The sequence below is a fragment of the Larus michahellis genome, chromosome 1 (assembly GCF_964199755.1).
Source record: "Larus michahellis chromosome 1, bLarMic1.1, whole genome shotgun sequence".
Lineage (NCBI taxonomy): Eukaryota > Metazoa > Chordata > Aves > Charadriiformes > Laridae > Larus > Larus michahellis.
Window position 1 is genome coordinate 68,482,228 of NC_133896.1, and position 24,470 is coordinate 68,506,697.

Here is a 24,470-nt window from a genome sequence, read left to right on the forward strand (position 1 = left end):
ATTCCCTGTCAGAGAAACCCCAGATATATTTCTGCCTGGTCTTATAATAACTTCACAGACTTTGGTGGCAGGTGGATTATCTCTAGAGTTCTTGTGATTAAAACCACACACAGCAGTGGCAGACAGATGATTCTGGAGGGGGTTGTGGTAACTCCCCAGTGTAATGGCAGGCTATTACCTGCCAGTGGCCAGGTTGATTTGAAACCCTGACTTTTTCCAGCTCTCCACAAAGACTTGCGTTACTCAGACAGCCTCCTGAGGTCACTTCAGACTATTTACACTACAGACGTCAGAAAAAGTCTAGTGGCTTTTCTTTTATCATGTCTCCATGGCGCTGATAGATTCTAAATCTCTTTTTTTCCTTTACACTGGTAAATTCTTGTTCTTCTTGAAGCTCGTGTCCTTGCAGATCCCATCTCAGCTTTTGTGTGACCCACATGTGTGAAAGAAAAATCTACAGAACAGTAGTGCTGTTGGCTTGCAGTTGCCCTATTTGTGCCCTTTACATGGTGTCAAGGTGAAAGTGGCCAAGCAGCTGAAACAGCCTTTCAGTTCTTTTCTCATTCCCTGTAGCAACAAAGTCAAATCACTTAATGAAACTGCTTTTAATTCCCCTCAAAATCTTATCTATGTTTGTACATTGAGTTCATTTCCCCAGAATGCCTCTTTCACCTTCATTTTGTGTCTAAGACGGTCACAGATGCAGTATGGCTAAAGTAGGCAAGACTCTTGGAGGACGTCTAGATACAAAGAACTTGAGCTAGAAAAGATCAATATTCTAGAACTACAAAGGAGCTACACAGCACTGCAGCCTGCTCAGGTGAACTCTATGGTGCAGATTCTCAGAGGCATCCTTCTTGCAATGAGTAGAAAAAAAAGCAAGAACTGAACACCTCTCACCCCCTTCCTCATGGGAGAAGGCTAACAGACCAATGGACAAGTTTCCAACAGATCCATCTTCATGGGTAACTTTTCATTTTTCAAATGCCAGCAGCAATCAAGGAAACATCATAGCAGACATCCATCACCAACAACCGACTGCTGCAAGTGGTCTCCTGAGAGGCTCCTCCACAAGCCATATTTTCCTCAGTGGAGAAATGCCACTATAGGTTGTTTGTCACAAAAGGCGACATTAGCATCTGACCATTTGTTTTCTTGAGAAATATGAAGGTGCTCTGCCATATCATGGTGCCAAAAGTCTCAAACACAGATTTCCTCTCATCTCTTCAAATTTACGGCCAACAGGCAAAATTAGAAGGCTGCCATTGTACTGCTGCATTGACTGAGACAACTCTGACTAACAAAGCAACAGTAACACTGTGCGCATTCAGCTGCTTAAATGTTCCCCAGATTAAGGCAGGCCAAAATTCTCCACAACATAAAGGTTGGATTCTCTCTTGCAAAAAGAGATTCCTCCCTACGAGTGGAAGAAGTCATGTTAGAAAGTGGAAAAAAAAATATCAGCAAGGAAGTTTTACTCATCAAACATCAGGAAAAAAATGCTTGGTCTTCCTAGCAAGCACTGGATGTTCTGAAGGAGCTGAACTCATCATCTTCAGTGTGCCCTGTGGTGTAAAAAAATTATTACCATCAACGGTGCTGGTAATGGGAATGCCACCTGTCTGTACCATCATCTCAGTGGCAGTCAGGTGTCTACAACTACTGAAACATACTTACCTAGCAGTCAAGGAGCCTCCTCAAATATATTGATTAAATATATGCTGTACAAACCTAATGGAGCTCCCCTTCAGGCATTTCTAGGTGCTGCTTCGCTGGGTAGCCATTAATAGTTGTCAGCAAACCAGCCAAAAACTCCAGGGAACTCAAACCTCCGTCTCCATGGTCCTCCATCTCCAATGTTCCACAGGGATGAAGTGGGACTGGTATATCTTTTCAGTATTCTACTGAAAATTTCATGTGAATCTATTTATTAACACACATTATTTTCTTTCAAATCTTTTTCTACCCAGAAGATATTCTAAACCACGGGTATTTCAAGGGACTTTGATACTACTATGACGGTACAAAGTCTGTAGTCTTTTTGCTTATATTTTTGCTTCTGTCTTAACAGCTCTGAAGAGCCAAATCATCCCTTCTCAGAATTTCAGAATGGATTACATTACAGCATAAACATTATATGAAATTGACTGTTACGCATTGCTCTTGAAACATTGAAACTGGTTCTCCTGGAGTGCAAATTTTATCCTCTCCTAGCTTCCAAAGCATTTATGCTATAATCAGGATTTGGAAACCCATAAACACGACCTGTTGAAAACTATTTCCTTGACTTGATGTCAAGATAAGACACCAGGTTTGATATGTGAGTCAGTATGGAGGTTCAGGAGGCTCTGATACTCCCTGTATCCATCTGGAGGTGGTATGTTCTTTGCAAATAGCCACCAGTAAGCCTCGCTCCCACCTACCCAGGAGGAGAATGATTAGCAGGAACACAGTACTATCAGTTACATTATTTGGTGCTGTGGTCTCTGAGATTTTAAGTATCTCTCCATAGAATAAACTTCTCTTCTTCTCCAGAGACCTCCTTACCTGGGATCCTGAATTCATGATGGGCATAATCTTTTGTCCCTGTAGGGGCTTTAAGGATGCACGCAGTTTAGCAGCAGCTCGAGCAAAGTATCTGTTTAGAATGTTGGTGCTCTGGTACACATTGAACATAGTTAAAATTATATATATGCAGGCAACAATATTCTGAGGAGCTTTTCAGACATGCTTCAGGGATCCCTCAGTCTTTATCCTTCTGAATCTTTACTTTGGCTTCTAGAACCTACTTTTCTGTTTCTTGACCACTTCTGCTCCTTAGCATCTCTATTACCTTTTTAAAATATGGTGGCATCAAGGCGGGGGGGTGGGGGGAAGCAACGGTCTAAGCAGTTTCATTGCACTCATCCTCATTGAGGGTCTTTACACAGTTGCATCCTGCCTCAGGTATTTCTCCTCCCATTGCAGGTTCCCTTCTACATCACTCTTAATATGCCCCTGGACTTGTTTATGATTTAAACTTCAGGTCCCTTTTCTCTGTGATGGAAATTGCGCATGGCATCATCTCTTGACTGATCTCACTGTTATTGTTGTTGCCCTTTCTCATTCAGTTACGTGCTGCTACTTGTGCCCCAAATGACAAGAGCAGGGTAGAATACTTGAAGTTCCTTTTTGGGTCAGACGACATGCAGGAGAAGAGACGGCTGCAAGTAAAACAGAGTACAGCCAAGGCCTCATTTGTTAAGTGGTGTAGCTTCTCCAAAAGGTTTTTCATGGATATAAGACAGATGAGGATTTGGTTTTGTACGTTGTTCTGAGATTTGTAGAAATGAAATCCTGTCCACTTCAGGTGGGCATTAGACATTGGCTTTAATTCCAAGTACCTATCACCATGCCTCCATACCTGTGAACTGATGTGACTACTGTGTTCTCAGGTGCCGGGTGCCTGTCCTTGTCCCAAAAAAATGCCATGTATGATGTGGCATACCCACATCACTTGCAAGGTTGAAGATTCTCAGAAAATCTAGCAATAGCTCTCTTGACTTTATAGTTAGGAATGGCCACACTTGAAGGTCCTAGTAACAGGTTCTCAGATATCTGTGCTCAGGTCCATATGGTGACTTTTTGGCACAGGTGGAAAATGGTAGGATTTGGCTCCTCTCTGAAACCTTTGTGGTTATCAGAAAATGTATTCAGCAACCCACAGCTGGGGGTTGATTTCCCCCTCATATACTCATGCACAAAGTACTGTATGCACAAGTATATCAGGAACCTGAGCCTGATATAAGTGCTACAGTTTGTACAAATACGACCTGCCAGCATTAACGGAAACTTTTCCGTGCTGCTTTTGAGCCTTTACTGTAGGTAGTGATATAATTTGCTACATATTTGACCCCATCTTTAAACATAGGCCAGATAACTCAGGGAATGAGAGAGGAGTAAGCCAACCTCTACTTCCCATTCTTAGTAGTGCCAAAGATACTCAGAACCTTTGGTTTCTAGTTTTTCAACATGATGCTCAACTTCTCCTAGTTGAGCATCCTGTATCAACAGTGCCTTATATAGTCATATCCTTTTATACAGATTTTTTTACTCTCTTACGTTACTATTACCTACACTTTAAGATGCAATACTAACAATACCAAAATGACAGTCAAGGTACAATATTCCACAGTAATTTACAAGGCTTCTTCAGCCAGTCAGTCATAGATGCACCAACACTGTCAGCTAGGAAGGATGGAGAACGCTGAAAGCTGCTGAAAATTTCTGGGCTTCCTTCAATTAGTTTGAAGGGGTTTTGTACCTTCTACCAGGAATGCAGCGACTAGCAGAATAAGAGTGCTTCTGTTGTTAGGGAAGATGAGTTGCAAAACTAGAAAGAGGAAGGGGGATGGGACAGAGAAACTCTTTGCTGGAAAGGAGATGTTTGCCCAGTAACACAAAATCAAAATCTATGCCTGGTCTTTAAAAAATGTCTCTAAGGGCACCACTTCTTTATTTGGTATTCAAGCCAACTTTTGCCTGTATGTGATCTGAAAAGAAAACACAAGAGCAATCATGTGAAAGAGGAGGATAAAAGCAATGAAAGCTGACACTGCCAAGACAATGAGTTAACCCAAAAGACTGCTATGTGATTAGGTGTACCTTGGGGGTTTAATTGTTCTCATTTGCCTGTGCATCCAAACTGCAGTTTTTATTTAGGTAACACAATGCCAGTTTGGCTACTGCAGTGTCCTTGGAGAGCAGGAGCACACTGCAGGAGTCCTCCATGGCACTAGAGGTGCATTCTGCCATTGGCAGAAGAAGAAATACATCAGTTTTGCCTTTTTAAAAGTAGTCACAGGAAGTAATGACAGACAGGTTTGGCATATGGGGCCTATGGTAGAGGTTAGGCCTGAAGGATTATGGTACTATTGAACTGAAGGACTCCCGATAAAGCTGGTTTTATTTAATTTTCAATTCTACTTCTTGCATCTAAAGGGTATTTGCAGCCTTGGGTGTTTTTTAGAATTGATCTCAGTGTTGGAAGTGGCCCCAGAAGTTACTCAAGGAATGTCAGGCGGAGTGTTTGCAGCAGCTAGACTCCTTCAGGCATGACCAGGGCTCAGCTCAGCTCAGGCTGGCCTCCAAGGACATATCTGCTGGGTCTCTGGAGCTTTGCCGTGAGGTGGGTGAAGGTACAGCAAGCTAACTAGCTTCACCAGCCCACTTTCCGCAGCTGGCGGTGGGTGTTGTAGGGTTGCCAAGAGCTGATTAGACTGTCCCAACCCATTGTCTTAGTAACAACCATGTTATCACCTAGAACTATGTGTAAGGGAATGGGGATATATAACTAGAAAGTGTTGCTTTAGCACTTGGATGTTATGGGTTTAAAAATCAGACTGATGCACTAGAAGCTGGCTGGTCCCTGTGCAGACATGGCCTGGATCTGAGTCGGGGAGCGAAATCAGCCCCTGTATTGAAATTGACAGTAGTAATATAAGAAACATTTTAACCATATCAGTACCTCCACTGCCTGGATGCCAGGATGTCTAGCACCCAGATACTGGATGCAATTCACACGTGGTGGTAGTGGATACAGCTTACATCAAACTCAATGGGAGTTGTACCTACTTCTGCCATGGCCAGCTTTGATCCTGGGCTAGGGAATAAGCCCAGCCTCTTGTGCATTTCTTTCAAATTCCCTTTTGCCCTCTTCTGCCATTTTGTTGCTCCTGTGTGTCGTGGTTTAGGCTGGGCTGGCCACTGTGTTAGCCAAGACCTAGTTTACTAGGGCTCTTGATTGGAGACTTATTACAGCTTATTTCTGTCTGCCTTTCTTTAAAGCCAGCTGAACATACCCAATGCTCTTCCTCTATGGTAAGACCGAAAAAACAGACCACCCTCCCAGCTTCTGTGACACTCTTTCTAACACACTCCTTTATTTTCTTCCCCGTGATCACGAGTTCTCTCTCCAAGCCCAGCCTAGTTATTTGTGCATGAAGCTGCCATGTCGTGTATTGGTGTGAGTCTGGTGTTCACATGAGCTGTGAATATGCTGCACATGTGTATTTCTTGTGCATCCTGAGCTTTCCTTTGGTCAAGTTAACTGTCGTTCTGCCTTCTAATGAATCACCAAGAGAGAACTAGACCTGGTAAGATTTCTTGTTAGCAACAATCTATGTCACTATGAATGTGACGCTGAATGAGTTTGCAATGTGACTTCACATCCAAGCCTCCAGACTAGAAGGGACTGGGACTCTGAAGTTCCTCTTCAACGAGGTGACTCACTGTAACATTTGAGTTTGTATTTTGCACAAAAGAGTAAGTCGTGCAATGGTGCACACAAACTCTGCTGCCCTGGTGTGCAAGGCAGTTCCCACATCCCCCCGACAGAGTTGCAGTAACTTCAGTCTCTTGATCGCAACTTTGCAGAACCTCCGTCCTCTGGCAAGGGTATGCCTTCAAAAAGCTGGATGAAAGCCAGGAGAAAGCAAGCAAGGCTTCTCAAGAACCAGCTAATCTGTAGCCACCTAGTCTTAAAATGACCAGAATCTTCCAAGGCAACACTGACTGGTTTTGGCTAAGGGGTTTGATACCAGTAAGTTGCAGACTTGCATCAGGGAGGAATTTGTTCTATTTTATCCACTGCTTAGACTTTGCCTGCTCCAGGACCCTAATTTTCTGCCTACAGCAGGTGCCTCCTCTCAGCAAGGAAAGATGAAGGAATTCTAAAACCTCTGTCCAGACACATGTCCCAACTTGCTGCCATCCAAAGGGCTAAGCTGACAAGAACATCATCAGTTAGAATAAGAAAACACTTTAAAAAAACTTTTTTTTTTTTTCTGGTCATGACCACAGCAGTACTGCTGTCCACACAACTTTAAATTTGGACCTCAACTCTCTTTTAGGTGGTGTTGGAGTTTAGCTTTGAGAAAGTGGAAGGGAGGCCACTGGACTTCTGTAGGATTGGGAAAGGTGTGTGACCTTATAGTTAGCCCTCTGGGACCATAGTGCTGAGAGTATTGAATGCCGTGATTTTTGATTTCTTGGAGGCCACGCTCCCTCCTTCATCTCGGAGAAATTCCTTCCAATTCACTGAAGCCCCCAGCCTGTTGTCCAACTCAGAAAATGAGAGTGATGTGAGATGTAGGGAGCACTCAGGCTTTTCCTTGACACATCTTGTTCCCCTAATCTTTTTCACCCTGTTACTGCACGGGCAGTGAGCGTCAGCCTTTGCTGCAGACTGGAGGAAGCTACCCAAAATACCCACCGGTGATTCACCACAGATAGACAGACAAACTGCAGCTGGGGTGCAATCCTGATCCTAGCGCGGCGCTTTCTACGTGAGCAGGGTTCACACACATAAACACACACCAGCAAGCAGCTACGGCCCCTGTGCGCCCCCACGGCTGCACAGCAGCAGCTGGGGCACGGACCCAGCTGGGGACCAACAACCTGCTCACCCTGGGTTGGAAACAGGAGCATATGCAGCGCGCAGGTACACGTCCTCATCTGGACGTTTAATCCCAGAAACGCACGTCCCGGCGGTTCCCGTGCCTTGGGTTGGATCAGGCAAGCAGCTGCTGTTTTCGCTGCCTGGTGACAGGAAATCCAAAGGGTCCGTTCTCTCTTGGTTTACACAGTGGTGAGTAGTTAACAGCGGGGGGTGATCTGCACTGTTTCTTCCTCCTAAATGTTGCTCTTTTGGTGGCGTTTAGACTCAAACTGCGGTCTTTGCAGCCCGGGTGGGGACAGAGGAGGGGTTTCTGTGCACTTCTTTGCTCCACGGCGGGTCAAGCGGCAGGGTGACAGTGTTATCTCCCCCTGTGACAAGAGGTCACATTCCCACAGTGCTGCTAGTGGAAACCACCAGTTCCACAGGCTTCACACAGTATTTTAGGGGGTTAACGAATTAGGAAACACGGTGTTTTCTCTGCCTCGCCTCCCCTCAAGCCAGGCAGTGGGTTCTCTACCGAGGTCCAGGTGAGCTTGCCGCCACCGCAGTACTCAGATGGATGTTGCCTTCAGACGTGTGAAGGCTGAGGAACGTCAGAGCTGGTTACAGGCCCAGGGGAAAACGCTTAGGGACAAAGCAGATGCTGTCAGGAAAAAAAAAAAAAAAGGAAAAAACAGGCCAGAAGAAAGACTATTTTAAAATACTGCACGCTTGAACAGTAGCAGTGAGCCAAAAAAAAACAATTTGGAAAAAAAACAAGAGTCAGTGCGCAGACTGTGGGAAATACAAAGGGGTCATGAGAAATGCGAAAGGCCTGAAGGCAGAGCAGCGGGAGCGAGTGACCATGGCCCAGCCCCCAGAAGCACGGCCACGGCAGCGCCGGGGCTGGCGGCGGTGCCAGGGATGCCAGCAGCTGGGCAGGGGCATTGCACGCCATGCCCCCGTGGGGCTTCGCACCCCCGGGGCAGACCTGGGACCTGCTGCTGTTCCCCAGCAGAGCAGACAGCATGTGGGACCCACTGCTGTTTCCCAGCAGAGCAAGCGGCACGTGGCTGATGCCCGGCACCAGATTCACCAGAACTTCTGGCTGAGGCGCTTGCTGGGGTAAAACATCCGAGACAGGCCAAAAGAGAGCGTGTCTTTCTCCTCCAGTACAATGGCAAAGGAGAACTGCATCTTTCCGATTCGAGGAGGAGATGTAGTGGAGAGGTTTATAGCATGACATATTCCTAATCCGCAAAAGTCCAGGCAACCTGAAGGGAGAGGCTGATGGCCCCATAGAGTAGCCTCACCACCATGGGAGGGCGGGCAGGCTTGACTGGCCTCGTCCCGTCCCTGGGGTGCGGGGGTAGTGCAAGCCCAGGGAGCGGTACCAGGACAAGGAACAGTGCAGTGAGCTCTCGGCGTAGCGTCCTCTGTGGCCCAGGGCCCCCATTCCTCCCGTGCTGTTGTAACTCCTGCCTCTGTGCCAATGGCTTCCAGAACGCAGAGGAAAACTCTCGCATCTCAATCACCTTCTTCCGACTCTTCCGCGTGATGCGTCTCGTGAAGCTCCTGAGCCGAGGGGAGGGCATTCGGACGCTGCTTTGGACCTTCATCAAATCCTTCCAGGTATTCCTTCACTTATCTCTAAGTAAGACGTAACTCTCTTATTATTTTTTTTTTCCCTTGGTGGCCCCTTGGGGTGGGGGCGTTCACTCAAGTGCCTAAGCCCAAAGGCTGCTGGTCAGAGCTGCGCACTCCGGTGACATGTGGCATAAATGAGACTCAACTAAACGGGGCTCGCAGGGGATGACTGCCTGGGTATGAGTTTCCTCTTTAAAGCATGAGTAATTGCTTGAGACCTTCCTGAACAGCCTTGATAGTTCGGTTTAACTCAATTACCACCTGTCTGTAACCCTTCAATCTCCCCCCCCTCTACCTTCCCCCTTTTTTTTTCCTATTTTAGCTGTCTTTTATATCTGCTGCTTTAAGCAAAATACACAGCTATGGGGAAGGCCTAGCTCTCAATTAAGTTTCTCTTAAGCCTCATTTTGAGGATTTTCAGTGAGTATTAGAGGTGTGTGGCCCCCATGCTTTCGTCCAGGAAGGATTTCACCTTTTTGGCCCCCCACCTTTGGCCCTGGTAGTGATGCCAAGTTATTAAATTTCTGGTGCTTTTGCCCTGGAGGCAGGTTGCATTTCAGTGGCAGGTAAAGTACCAGAGTAGATAGGGAGAGACCAGTCTGGATAAGAATCATCACCTCCAGGGAGAAACAAACACCAAGAGACAGCTATTTGCTAGAAAAACTGCTTCCAAACCAGCCCCTAACCTAGACATATATAGAAAAATGGTAGTTAGAGATGAAGCATGACATAGTCCTTTATTTTACAAGTACTTCACCTGGATTTACTGCGCCAGCACAACCTGGATGTTAGCTGGGGTAGGTCCGGAGGAAGAGTCAGGGAAAGACAGCACAGGAATAGAAATGGTGGTCTAAACATGAGAAAAGATACAGGACACACCACCAGATAAAAGCATGAAAAAATAACCTGCGCAACACATAAGTCTAGAAACAGCAACCATATATCCCTCAGACTCAGGCTTTTAATGGTCTATAGCATTTGTATTGACTCAAATGGGAAAGGAGCTGATCCACACTCTAAAACTTAAACCTCACCAGCCACAACACAAGCTAGGACCAAAGCCTGCAGTGCTGTGGATGACCATGACTTCTGTCTACATCAGCAGGAGTAGCACATGTGTACACCAGGGATCAGTCTGGACCTTTTCTAGTGCAGCTCTCAGGTGGTCTTGGTAGCCAGACCACCAGGCTCAGGCAAAGGACTCTCATTTTGTGCACTCTTTGACGGCCAGAGGATCTAATATTGCACACATCTGTACCACAAACGACTTTTTCCATTGCTTACACGGTTGCTAACTTCCAGGTTGTTATTTGAGCGGCTCCAGTGGGAACCATTTTGTCTGCATGCATAGGAATGAGATTCCCTTGGCACAGCTCAGCCATCCCTGATGCAGGGGACAGAGTCACACTTTCCAGTCCTCCCCTTGCCCCTGTGCCCCTCCAGCCTCTTTAGCAATAGCTCGCTCTTATCCTGAGCTCAGCTTGCCATGGCTCTTGGCTGGAGAGGATGAGATGGATGGGAAAGGGAGTGCCTGGTACTTCCCTCCAGTGACCTTCAGACCTCTTGGATTGGAGAGTCACTTTTAGGCAGGGTTGTAGGGTGATGGGAGAAAGTATCAAGGGAGGTATCTTCCACAGCGGGGGGGAGGAAAAAAAAAAGCGCTGCAAGTCAGTGCCTTTTCCCTTGAAAGACTTTAGCCATTTATAACATGGTATTCTCTGCTCAGAGCTCCTCCTCTTGCTGCTACTGGGAGGCTGCTTTCGTAGCTAAGAATAGCCATTGTGCAGAGCTCTTAACCACTCCCACTGTCAAAATCTGGGATCCCTGCAGACTTTGTCTGGCTCGTCTCCGTGTCCCCACATGCCTCCAGGAAGAGTCCCTGCTCACACAGGGCAACCTAATAAGAAACAAACTTGTGCTGGAGTTCACGTCCCACCGTTAACTACCATGTGCCTTGCGCATGGCGCACCGTGCTCACGTACAAGTTGGGGCACCGGTCAGAGGAGCGTGCGGTGGGAAAATGCTCAGCAGGGGTTTCCGCCTGCAGAGACGGCAACAGAGGCCAGGCTGGCGAGTGGGAGGAGTAGGAAGTGAGAGGGGTGCTGAGGGCAAGGCAAGGCCGTGGGAATCACAAGGACAAAGTGGTAAAGCCAGGGAAGGATGGAGACGGGAGGAGGACAGAGCCAGAAGAGTGGAATATGGGAGGTGGGGAGCTGAAGGAGCCATGGGGAATACAGGGCAGAGATGAGCAGGAAGGTGCATCAGTGGAGAGGAATGGGCTGGGCAGAAGAACATGGAAAGAAAGTGGAGGGCCAGACAGTCAGGAGAGAAGATATTTTTCCCATCCCCATTTGAAAGATAGAACTGGTAAGATTATGCTTCTCAGGTCCTGTCTGGACACTATCCCAGGAGCTCTTCTTAGGTCTTTCGTGTATCAAGTCCCAACTAGATCATCACAAAATGTTTGGAGCCCAATACTGAGCTGGTGTAGCTCCACTGACATTGTGAGGTAATTGTACAGATTTGTCTGACCCCATAAAACACAGAGGAATCTGCCCTTGAGCCTCAAGATTATGATTACAGACATTGTTTACAGGTTTGAATTTTTCGCCATTTTAATATTCTCTTTGAGATGATTTCTGCAGGTCTTAGTCAAATCTCCATAGTGGTCAGTGAAAATTTTTTCTTGTTTCTTCCTATAGGATTTAGCCCTGCTGAATTTAGGCATAAACTTAAAATGTGTAAATAATCTTATATTTAAAAAAAAAAATAATATTGTTGTAGGCTTTTTATATCCTGTGAAATGAGGTGTTCAAAATCCAGATCAAGGACTGTAGTCCCATTTTCAGGATGAATGTGTCCGCTCATTGCCTCTGAAGTAAGGTCTGGAAATCTCTGGTCTGAGCACTATATATTTCAAAAGCAACAGAGTCAAAAATTCCTCCTCAAAAGCCTGAGCCTGTGAGGTCCCGAGCTATGCCCTTGATTCCTGCTAGTGGTAGAGGAAACCGATAGCAGTCAACACTGCTGATTGCACTGCCCTCTTCCTTATGAGCCAGCTCTTCGTATCAGGGTTCTGCATTTCCTCTTCAGCAGCTGATCGCAGACACCTAGTGCATTGCAGACACCATCACAGACACCTAACACTGAACAGGGAAGAAAGCTGATGCTGCTTTAGGTACTTAAGATGGTATCAGCCATTGTAACAGAAGCCTTGAATTCGGATCTCTGCAGCTGTTATGTTTTTGATTTCGCCAGGCTGGATCCAGAAAAAATCACATTGCCGTTAGTGGCAGAATAATACTGGTTATGAGAGTTTTCTCCTCTTGGCAAGCAGCTGTAGACACTGGTTTTGGCCTCGCTTTCCTCACTTGGTCAAGGGCAGGACTGACTTGAAGGCAGCAGAGCTACCCCATCACCGGTGGAAGCAGATTTAGAGCCTGCTTGAGCCGGGTGGCAGCAGGGTGGTGGCGGGGAGGGCAAGGAAATGTGGGACTGTAGAGGCATCTAGTGGCCACCTGGCCAAATTACAGACTCTACGTTCGGGGATAGCCTCTGCCCTGTTTCCCAAAGCCAGAAGCATGAACCAGGCTCCGGTGGGCCCGGCTCGTTAGACACACAGTGCTCTCTTTTTCTTTTTTTTTAATTTCATTTCTAGGCTCTCCCCTATGTGGCTCTTTTAATAGTGATGTTGTTCTTCATCTACGCCGTGATCGGGATGCAGGTAAGTGATGCTAAAGAGCTCAAGGGTGTCTGTCTTCTCCTGTTAAGAGTTTTGTGAACTGACTTATAAAGTAACTAGATCAGTGTGTGGTTGTAGGGGCTTACAAGAAGGTTTTTGCCCAGTAAGGTATGACAGTAGCTAACCTTGGTTAGAAAACATTGGCTGCCTATGCACTTCTAAGAGGAACACAACACACTCCAGAAAAAGAAAAGAAAAGAAAAGAAAAGAAAAGAAAAGAAAAGAAAAGAAAAGAAAAGAAAAGAAAAGAAAAGAAAAGAAAAGAAAAGAAAAGAAAAGAAAGAAAAGAGAAAAGAAGAAAAGAAAAGAGAAAAGAAAACCCATTTAATGGAGAATGCAATATGCAAACGGTAAAAGGACTATGCCAGCCCTCCACACTCTCAAAGAAATACCCATCAGTGGTGGCAAAGGAGATTTACTGCCTCTGTTGTTGGTTCAAAATGGTTGTCTCAGTGGGCTTATAGCCATGCTGCACTGAACAAACACAATTTTTCTCTCGCATCGCCTTCATACTGGTAACTTCTACTGAGTTGTAAAGAGCAGCTTGTGATTTACACCCATGAACGTAAATACGGGATCAGACCCAACGTACCGACGCTCTGTGTTTGTGCCAGTTCTTCAGGAAGCTGCATCAATACAATATCCTATTCAGTTCACAAAACGAACTTGGAACCGGCCTGAGCATTCATCAGTGCGAGGAACTGATGTTGCATACAGACCATTGAAGAAAGCATACGATATAGGCACAGTCTGTGACAGTCCCAGCCTCATTTGCTGTGCCGCTTTTCAAACTAAGCTTCACTTTCCACTTCGGTGTTAATGAAAGATCTCAGACAAGTCAGCCACCTGGGACCAGAGACCAAAGTATAGAAAGGCATGGTATAATTGCTTCCAGAGGCCTTCAAACATGACAGGCTTCTTGGTTTCACAATGCCAACAGAATTTGTAACAAAATTCATCTGACCTCTGTGACCTTGTTTTAATTTGTTTCCTGTTATTATAATCACATCTTTTCACAGACTCTATCTACCCTCCCCCACCTTGAAAAATAAAACTAATCTTTCCTTAAATTATCATAGGTTATCTCAATTGCTCCCAGTAATTACAGCTGTCATTTAGTCTACTAGGATCATGCTGTAAACGTGCCAGTTTTGCCTTTGATACCTAACTAGCTCAAATGGCCAAGATCTTACAGGATTACGTGTGCTATACAGAAAATCACTTGAGAATATTACACTAGTGTTATGTAGCTACACAAAGCATTAAAAGTGGCTTCCAATCACCCACACAGATGGGGTCTACAACGATAGGGCGCTCTCACAGCTACGTATTTTATTCTGTAATTCTGTCAGCTAGTTCTGGGTTGGCTATTTAATTGCTGCCATTCAAGCCTCCATTTTAATAATCTTAGCAGTCTGAAGATCGTATATCTGTCTTTCACATTGATCTAGATCACTAGATTGCTTCCTGTCCTCCTGTCTTCCAATGAGAAAAACAACTTTTCTCATCTTCCCTCTTAGCTTAGAGCCCACGGATTTGTTATCATCACTTTTTGTCCAAATGGCACCTGAGACATTTTTTGTGCTGCTCTCTTGAACCTGCTGACACATAGAGTTCCCTCACATATAGGGACACGTAAAAAGGAAAATCCTTCCTCGCTCCATTAAGCAGCTACCTTGAAAGACTAGATATACCAGATCTGATGAAAATAGAAGAATTTCCCACATAAAAGAAACCTGCCGCTTTATCTCAGCTACTGCCCTGACTTGGAGCGTAACAACATTCAAGCCTCGCTACCTAATGTGCCCAAGTGGAAAAATCCAAATTAGTGCTGATGGATGAAGCCACCCATATCATGGCCCAGGAGGCACAGACTGGAGAGGCCACGAGAGAGAAACCTCTACACGCAGGTCCTTGTAGGTGCCTAATGCAAAGCACCCATAGTAGCTGCCACCAGTGCATCATGTGTGAGGGAAGCCGCAGGGTTGAAAGGAAAATCAGACTTCCAGCATGGGAAGTTCCCTCGCCTACGCTTGCCTGAAATGAAAAATAAGGGCTGCCTCAGCTCAAACTGCCTCTGAGCATTTAATCTGTCCTCCTGCTCCTCCTCAGTGCAGCTGGGGCTGTCACTGCTACCCACAGCATGGGGGCGGCTGGGGCTGGGGAAGGCCCACATGTCCATGAGGAACCCCTGCAGGAGGCCTGCCATGTACAGACCCTCCCTCCCATCTGGCATGGCCTCCCCGCCATTGTCCCCACACTCCTCTCCACTTCGTTGTTTCCTTTGGGGTGTTAATTATCAGTGACATTTGCTTGAAAAGAAGCTCCATGTTCTCTCAGAGCTGCTCTGTTCCTGCTGCTCATTTTGGCTGCGAGATTACAGCTCTCAGTCCTTGAGATCTCTGTCACGTTGCTATCAATGGGGAATAAATAGTCCTGACTGACTATGCTGTGCAGGGACCTTTCTGCCAGGCAAGGTTTGTGAAGCTTTCAATCCCAGTGCCTGAAAGTACCAAAGCTGTATAAGACTTTTTCAAAGAAGCCTGAAACTCTCCTGCACTTGGGACTTCACATCTGAGGGCAGGCCCCTAAAAAGCTCTGGTGATGGTGGCAGGCATCGTGCTATGGATGGATGAACCAGTTGGTGCAGCAATGGTTGGTTGGGCATGGAAGGAAGCTGTAAGCCATCCTTGTCTGGGCAAATCTAGTCATCATCTTCACAGTGCTGCATTCAGGGGGGACCTAAACACCTGCTGGTGACAAACGTGGCTACTAGAAGGGCAAGCATTTGGACAATCTCCACATCCAAGGCAACATACTTTACATTGTTTTGGGAAGATCCAAGGCACCCCACACAGTCGGAAGCTCAAGGCTTTGCAGCTGCTGGTCTTTTGCTATTATTTCCTCCTGGTGAAGACAGATAAGCAATGAAGGAAGGAGCCTTTTCTCCTGTGTTACTGATTTTTTTCATCTGGAACCCCTCCCCATATGAGTGCCGGCTAAAATAAGGCCCCATATCACATATTGACAGTGTATGAAATAAAGAAGGATGTCTTAACAAAAGATACCTCTTCTTACAAAATGAGCGCTTTTCTTGTGATAAAGCACAAGCAAAGGAAGCAGCAGCAAATATGAAAGACATGTAGAAACTTTTTTTTTAAGAGAAGAGCAGATTCTGTTAAATACCAGAGTCAGGGTGAGGCCAAGAGCTACCAGGTGACAAGAGGTTTGGGGATTTTCGAGGGCTAACCTGAAAAGACCTCTGCTTTCTGCCAGGTGTTTGGTAAAATTGCGCTGAACGATACCACAGAAATCAACCGCAACAACAACTTCCAGACCTTCCCCCAGGCAGTGCTGCTGCTTTTCAGGTAGGTGTCTGACAGCTCTGGATTGTGTCAGTCCGGGAGCACGATTCCTCTGCTCTTGGGCACAGCTTATCTCCTTCTACCGTGTCATGCTCACGAGGTGAGTAGAAACATTTTGTCCCTTAGTGGGGGAGCCTAGGAGTTAGTGTTAGTGAAATGGCCACTCCGTTAAGCATCGCACCCTGCCAGCTGACACCGGACAACACTCAGTGCTGGGGAGGGAGGCAAGTCCTATCACTCAGAAGGAAGGTAGCCAGTTTTCAGTGCTCTCAAATGTTGATACGCATCGCAAATGCAGTATGATTTACATCTTATTTTAGCAGGGAAAGGGACATGAATTCCCACTCATGCTTTGGCATGGCCGGGCCCAGCTCAGCTCAGCACATCATCCTGCTCCAGCTGTGGCCAGGTGTGCCGAGGCCAGGGAGGGATGCTGAAGGGGTGGGGAGTTGGCAGAAATTCAACAGTCTCTCCTCGTTTTCCAGGGGGTTTGTCATGCAATCCATAGCCATGTCACACAGGTCTCAATGACCCTGGCTGGTTGAAGCATGACAGCCCCATACCCACACTAAGCAAAGCCAGTTAGGAACAAGACACTGATGATAGCAACAAAGACAAAAAGAGGAGCAGGGTATGCCAGTGTACGTCAAAGCCCGGGCATCAGCCTAACTTGCACTTAATTGACATCAATGGCAAAATTCCCATTAATGTTCATGGAAGCAGGAACAGGTTGCTAATGTGCCAGTCCCTCTACGAAGGTCACTTGTCCTTTGCCATGCCCAGGTGTGCTACCGGTGAGGCCTGGCAGGAAATCATGCTGGCATGTCTCCCTGACAAGAAGTGTGACCCAGAGTCGGAGCCGGCCAACTCCACCGAAGCCGATCACTCCTGTGGCAGCAGCTTCGCCGTCTTCTATTTCATCAGCTTCTACATGCTCTGTGCCTTCCTGGTGAGTGCACCCCAGCAACCGAAACCTGCCCTCTGTCAGACTGAGCCCCTGCCTCCCCAGATATCAGCACTGCACAGCAGAGGGACCATCTCAAAGCAGGGAAATCTCCCCATGGCGTCTTTCACAGCAGCACCCTTTCAGTGACAACACCCCCTTGGTCACTGCCATTCCCACCTCCCTCCAGCTCTGGGGGATGCTCCACTTCCAATTCCAATCCTTTGTGCACAGCAAAGGAGCGCTCTTCCCCCCTCCCCTTCAATGAGAAAACCAAATTAGCGTGTTGTGGGCTGTGCTGAGGCTAGCAACGCCTCAGCCACACTTCCCACCTTCCCTCCTACCTTCCTTCTGGCTGCTGAGCAGGTTTTTCCTCCCCTGCCAGCAGCAATGACTGTGAGAATACACATATCCCACTTGCATCTGCTCCGTGTTGGCAATGCGGCATTGCTCAGAGCGACAGCACATGCTCTGCAGCTGGCATCAGTGCACAAAACTCTCCCAGTGAACAGCAGCAACATTTTAAAAGTTTTGGTCTTGGGCCAGAAGGAAAGACTTTTATCTCAGCCCCACTGAGGTTCTCCCATCACTATCCCATTCTGCTGGGCAAAGACACAGGTAAATAAAAAGCCATCACAGCATGTCTAAGCATTCAGCAAACTTGGGCCTCATCCGTTCAGTAGGGAAGAGAAAAATGTGACCAGCTGAGAATATCCTGCCTCTGGGATCTTCCCCTTTAAGTGGGGGGGCTGGTATGGGGGAAGAGAGAACCCACCTCCAATGGCTTCCTAGTTTTATGAGTCCAACTCCAGACCTTAAATGGAAAACCCAGTAAAATCTAATGTTACCTGCCTCATCCATCAAGTCATCTCTGTCCTTGTTTGCAGATCATCAATCTTTTTGTAGCTGTTATAATGGATAACTTTGATTACCTGACACGGGACTGGTCCATTTTAGGACCACATCACCTGGATGAGTTTAAAAGGATCTGGGCAGAGTATGACCCTGAAGCCAAGTAAGTAACCCAGCCCGGATATCAGAGCTTCTCGGGAGAATAAGCCCGATATTTTCTGTTCTCTAGACCCAGTGCAGTAAGTGCCATGTTCCTCCTGGAGGAACACTTCTTTTTGCAAAAATCCTAAAATAGATACCTCCGCGGGGTATTTCTGCTGAATCCATAAGCCAGCAATGTAAGGATACACACAAAAATCTCAGCATTTAGGCTGCACTGTTACATGCCAGGACATTGCTTCACTTTCAGTCTGGGGGAGATATAGACTGTCCAGGGAGGGGCAGCAGAAGATTGAGCAAAGGAGAATAGAGGGTTGGTTTATAGTTCCATGTGTTTGGGATATTGAGCTGTGACTCTTATTTGACTTTCTAGCCACAGTAGAGCTTCTGTGCTCAAATCTCCATTTTGTCATATGTCATACAGGCCCATCACAACCTGTATCTTCACATGGCTGCGTTACGTTGTCTGCAGGGTTATTCCCATCAGCAGATTTGCAGGGATTTAAAGTTACACAAGAACAACTCACACAAGGGTTTAACTGACATTCAGTATTATATGCTTTCTTTGACACATTCTTAGGCTTAAAGTGCATTTAAATCCCTGTGGCGCTACAGTGCAGTTGACAATTGTAATTGCAAAGCCCCCTTCATAATGCAAAAACCATGGAAAGACATCTTGGCGTAAACTAAAAGCAGATCTCTTTAGGACGCATAGTGTCAAGATTCATTTGGGCTCAGTTTCTGCAATACGTGAGGCCATGTCACATTATCAGAGTGATACATAAATTGAAGCCTTTCTTACCATCCACGGTGACTGCCAGAGATACTTATAATATGGATAGGGGATAAGCACAGAATTCTAATAAATACACCATTTGTTAACAAAACGGATGTTACTATTTGTGCTTGTCCAAAGGCAAGGCTGCAGTGGTTGAAGCCATATAATAGATAGCCGCTCAGTCCAGATGACAACCTGTTCCTTCCCATCTATAAATGGGAAGCTCTTTTTTTTCCTCTTCCCCACCCATGTCAATGCTTGAAGCTCTGGCTCTGGTAGCTCTCCTCCCTCCATGAGAGGATTCGTCTTTTGAGATGCCATTTCCAGACCTTAAAAGAAACCCAGCTGCTGCTGTGGAGGAAATTCAGTAGTTTGTTTTGCACTGGCTCCAGTGATGGCCCAAAGCATAAACAAGTATCAAAAGACAGTGGCGTGGGGCTATTTATATGGGAGGTGAAGCGCCAGGAAAAAAAAGAGACCCTTTGCACCTCTGTGCCTGCTACAGCCCTAAGACCCACAAGCGGATCGGGAGGTCACCCCACGGTAAGGATGTGACCCTCACTGTGCTTTCTTCTCTAGGGGACGGATCAAACACTTGGACGTGGTGACACTGCTCCGGCGGATTCAGCCTCCCCTGGGCTTTGGGAAGCTCTGCCCTCACCGGGTGGCTTGCAAAGTAAGGCACGCTGTGGCTCGGGGATGCCTGGCAGTCACAGCAGCTAAACAGCCCGCACTGGTGTTTACTAGCCAAGCCTGTCACACGGCCTGGTCACCGAGGGCTTGGAGCATCACTGGTAGGCGGGTTGGCTGCTAGTCAGAGACATCAGGGCACCACCAGTCCTCTCTCTAGCTAGGAGAGCATCCATGCTAAGTACTGCTCTCAGATACCAAGCACTGCATCAACCACACACATTTGCGGTATCAAACATACATCCCAAAACAGATTAGGACAGACAGAAATAACAGGGCAAGTGAAAATATCTCTGAGATTTTCTCTGGACTAAGCCATGCACCAAAAACCTAGTGTTGTCTCTCATTCTTGCTTAAATAACTGACAGATATTAAAGAGCGAGGTGTGCGTGGTATTAAAATACAGGAAGGGCAAGGACAGATTTTCTGTGAAAATGTCTCACTCATTTCTTTGGTTGTGAGACTCCGGCTGTGAAGAGGGACTCTCTCTAGTGAACAATGGCATGTTTTTAACCTTTATGCTTCCTTCATTTGAAGTTTTCTTCATCTCCTCGCAGGTCCCAGGGTTTGTATGTGACACTTGTAGTTGTTTTTTATATCATTCTCAGAGCAAAATACAAAGCCTGGGGCCTGTAAACAGAAATAAATGACTTCTGTGGCCTACAACTGATCCCTTTCCATCTGCTGTCTAGCAATTTTTTATTGTCTCGATCTGGTCCAAACCCCCGAGTCTGTGATTGCAGTGGCAGTGATGGGGGATGACACCCTTTCTTCCAATTTGGTACTGAACAAGGCCTGTTGCATGAAAGTGTCAGAAGACAGAGCTCAAACAAAATCAACCCCTGAAAGCATAAGAGTTCAAACTAAGTCCCTGGTGTCTCTTACCTCTTGAGACACAAGTAAGGACATAAGATCAGGTGGCTCTGCTACATCTCTCTCGGATATATGTCGTTGGTCTCACTGCAGTTCACCCTGCAGCTGTTACAGTACTCAGCACTCACTCTTTGCCCTACATGGCTTTACAGAATTACTGCAGGACAGAAAATAGCCTTGTTTTAAAAGGGAGAGGTGGGATAGTTGGATAAAGTAGATCAGCTTTCAGGTTTGGCTCATCCCCTTTCTTCCAGCCTGTCACCTAAAAGAAAGATTCTGGCTCTCTGTTTATATACATTTGCACCAGGCACAGCTTTAGTACGGGCGAGTTTGCAAGTGAATCATGAGGTATGAAGAAATCAGTTTGCTCCTGATAAGAAAAAAAGGTGTCATTTAAAAGCCAAATTGTTTGGGGACTGGAACAAATCTCTGTCCGTGTAATACACTGTGGGCAAATGCCCACTGGCCACTGTGGAAAACAAAGGTTAGAAAGTGATAGCCACCTTGAAGAAAACAGAGTATCTAACCATGTGAGAGAGACCCCAGAGCAAACACACCATGGTTGGGGCCATCGGTGGATATGACAAGTACTTTTATAATTGTGTAACTGAATCCACAGGCCATGGATGCTCATATAAGATGGGTAGCAGGTCTGGAGGTCATCATGGGGCATAAAGAAGAGCATGCTTCAGTCCATGTGCTGGCAGTATGGTAGTTCTCTTTCTTCTCCTTACCCCACAGCGCCTTGTCTCCATGAACATGCCACTGAACAGTGATGGGACTGTCATGTTCAATGCCACTCTCTTTGCATTGGTCAGAACAGCACTAAGGATCAAGACAGAAGGTAAGAAGCGTGCTCACTACAAGGGTACAAATGTATCTGAGTGGTATTCACACCGTGTGCTGAGCTGGAGTACAACAATAAGGACATCTTGTGTAAAATGATCCCGATTAATTACATGCAGCACGTGGTACAAAAAGCAATACAAAGATGTTTGGAGGAATAATATCTTCTAGAGAGAGAACAGTGTTTCCAGTTATCTAGAAAGCTGGTACTTCCCATAGTATCATCTCAGATTATTGATCACATTCTTTACAATGGTCTCAAAGTTAAAAGTTTTAGATCAATGTCTGCTCAAACAGCAATCGTGGGAGGAAGAAGGGCAAAGAAGTCTCCCATTGTGCAAACTGGCTGCAGAGCTGGGCTGCTTTTTGACTGCTGTTGCCACTGATTTTCCAATCCAAGGGAGGCAAAAGAGCTTGGACTCGAGGGTCTCACCTCACTGAAACTCCTCCTGTGCTTCCATCAGCATGAGTTAACATCACACTGGAGTGACAGTGGTGTTGTAGGCCTAAAGACAGATGAGAAGCAAAGGGACTGTGAATAGCTTTGCATAGACCAGCGGGTATAGTTGGAGAAAGCAGACAAGATTTTGGGCTCAGCTTGTCCCCTTTGTTGTACTCTGTCGCCTGCTGTAATGAAAGATATTGGTCCTGAGTCAAAACCTGGCCTCATGTATTAATGAGATGTCCTAAAAGAGCGTGTAGGTCTGTGATTCACAGCTAAACACCTCTGGCTCAGGAGTGGCTGCATTACATTTCAGGCATGGGAAAGCAGAGACCAACAGAACCCTAGCTTACTGTGCCAGGATTATACTGACAGCTGAGCCAAAAAGAGTGGCAAAATTTAAAAATTATATTAAGGCCTTGGATGTTGTGCTAAACAGAATTTGACTGTAGACAAAGAGACTCTCCTGAGGAAAAAGCCAACCGCAGTCCCGTAGTACAGCTTGTGTCTTAGCAATCAGAGACTCAAAAAGGACTCAATTTTCTTGTCCGTCTTTGCCTCAAACTCTCTGAGTCATTGCCAGTGAACCCCTGGAAAACCACCTAAAGCCTCAAACTGCTTTCTTTCTTGCCTTAGCAGGATTTTGTAAGTGGTTAGGGCAGGAGTTTGGAATTAGCCCTCCTGGGTCAGATTTCTGCCTTTGATGCTGTCTACCTGTTTCATCTTCAGTGAGTTACTTAGTGTCCCTGTCTTCACCACATCCTATTAAGAGAACTACTAGCACACAGAGCCCTGGGCAGCACATTGAGGAGCCTTAATGCTGGTCAGCAACAAGAAAAGCTGCAAGAACAGCACCTTTAGGAGGAGAAAATAGTGGTTTCATACACATAGCAAGAGAAGAGGGCTTCAATTATAAGGGGCTTGAATGCACATACATCAAGAAATAAAATCAAAGGTGAGTCGTTTTGGAGGAAATGGGTTCCTAGAAGGAAAGGATATAAACTGAATCTGCTTCACTCACTCTCAAAGGGTAATGTGGCTTGATTAATGTCTCATTTAGCTCAGAGCCCCTTGGAGGAACCTGTAATGTCTAAGTTCAGACAGTCACATAAAAGGCTTGTTATAGCGTATGCTGTACTTCAGAGAATAAACACGAGTATCTAGGCACAGTCCTCAGTTGGATAGTGAAAGTCTTGCACATGCCCGGAGTGCCTCGTCAGAGCACTGTGCAGACTCTCCAAGGCAGACTCTTGGCACCATGTGAAGTGCTGAGAGCAGACCCAGGTCTTCAGATTTCTAGATGCATCTTTACCACCAATTATTTGTCTTCCCTAAGCTGTACTTTCCCATTAACTGACCTCTATTCTCATTGTATTCAACCTTCACTGGATGTCAATTAAAATTTGAAGTGTTAGATGAGATTATTGCTTTTCAGGACAAAGTAGCACCGTGGTTCTGTTGTTTCTGACTGTTGCAGACTATCAATCAGTGGCACGGTCACCTTCCTACCCTGAGATGACTGTGCATATTTAGGAAGAAGACCTCTTGCTGTGAGGGGGCTTTAGAAATGGTCAGAGCATCTCTTTGCCCAAAACTTTCCACTACTGAAAAAGCTCTGATATTTTCTTCCTAAGATTACCATGCCAGACACGAAATTGCTCCTCTGTAGGGTCTGCTTAATTCCTGTCTCTGATGATTTTCACCCTGCAGGTAACCTGGAGCAAGCCAACGAAGAGCTGAGAGCAATAATTAAGAAAATCTGGAAGCGCACCAGTATGAAGCTGCTGGACCAGGTGGTGCCCCCCGCAGGTGGTGAGTGCAGGATCTTGTCCCCGTCTCTGTATCTCTCTGTCTTTTCCCCCACCTGACGTGTCCTATTGCACCTCATGATCATCAGGTGGAATATGGGGGACAAGCTTTCTTCTACAAAGCTGTTACCTGTATTTCATCAGTCTGAGATCTGTTTCTGCCTGTACTAACATGAATATCATGTTCTTACTGCTGAGAAATCAGGGAAGGAAGAAAAGGCGTATAAATAGGAGTTAGAAATCTCTGTTCTTAGATCTTGCCCCAGTATGATCATAGGCATTTGCTCCCCTGGACGTTACCTGGTGCCTGCTGGGGGCAAAGAAAGCAAGCAGAGCTAAGGTTTCAGGGAGGATGATGTGCACTTTATCTGACTGCATAAGAGATATGGCCTTACACTCAAGTTAAGGATGCAGCCCCATCTGAAAACCCCTCCACATTTAGCAAAACTACCTTTACTGTGGCATATAATTCTGTTTTTACTCACATAACTGCTTTCTACTATGATAGCTGTCAAAGACTCATGTACCTGGGGATATTCCTCAGCCAGTCTGGTGTAACAGATTGCTGTGGGTTTCTGTGCAGCAGCCCTGGTAGGCTGTAATTACCAGGCTTCTGGGCAACTCCTTTGCTAGGTTTCTTGGGACTCCAGGTGCATGGGCATCCAGTGTGGTCATCACTGACCTTTCAGGTGACTCCAGGGCCTATAGCACAAAACAGCATTTGGTAGTTAGTTAACAGTTGCAGCCAGATCCTGAACCTTGCCCAGCCTGCTCTGAAGTCAGGGGGCCATGTCTTGTAAAATTTGCATTGGGTTTGGAGAAGGGAGGAGATTTACATGGATAAAAAATGCACATTCTGGCTCATTGACAGTTTGTATTGAGTGAGAATACAGCAATGATTGCATTTC

At 46.2% G+C, this 24,470-nt stretch overlaps 1 protein-coding gene across 32 annotated transcripts in view; it reads left to right on the forward strand.

Moving 5' to 3' along the window:
• CACNA1C (calcium voltage-gated channel subunit alpha1 C) overlaps nucleotides 1-24,470 on the forward strand; it is a 484,401-nt gene that overhangs the window by 446,209 nt on the left and 13,722 nt on the right. For 24 of the 32 annotated variants that reach the window (XM_074584499.1, XM_074584530.1, XM_074584575.1 and 21 more), the window contains 9 exons: nucleotides 5,827-5,859; nucleotides 8,921-9,049; nucleotides 12,723-12,788; nucleotides 16,083-16,174; nucleotides 16,955-17,120; nucleotides 18,002-18,129; nucleotides 19,483-19,579; nucleotides 21,208-21,310; nucleotides 23,465-23,566. In XM_074584499.1, the coding sequence (XP_074440600.1) occupies nucleotides 5,827-5,859; nucleotides 8,921-9,049; nucleotides 12,723-12,788; nucleotides 16,083-16,174; nucleotides 16,955-17,120; nucleotides 18,002-18,129; nucleotides 19,483-19,579; nucleotides 21,208-21,310; nucleotides 23,465-23,566 (916 nt within the window). The remainder of the gene's footprint in view (nucleotides 1-5,826; nucleotides 5,860-8,920; nucleotides 9,050-12,722; nucleotides 12,789-16,082; nucleotides 16,175-16,954; nucleotides 17,121-18,001; nucleotides 18,130-19,482; nucleotides 19,580-21,207; nucleotides 21,311-23,464; nucleotides 23,567-24,470) is intronic. The other 8 variants (XM_074584568.1, XM_074584347.1, XM_074584369.1 and 5 more) reach the window with 1 other exon arrangement.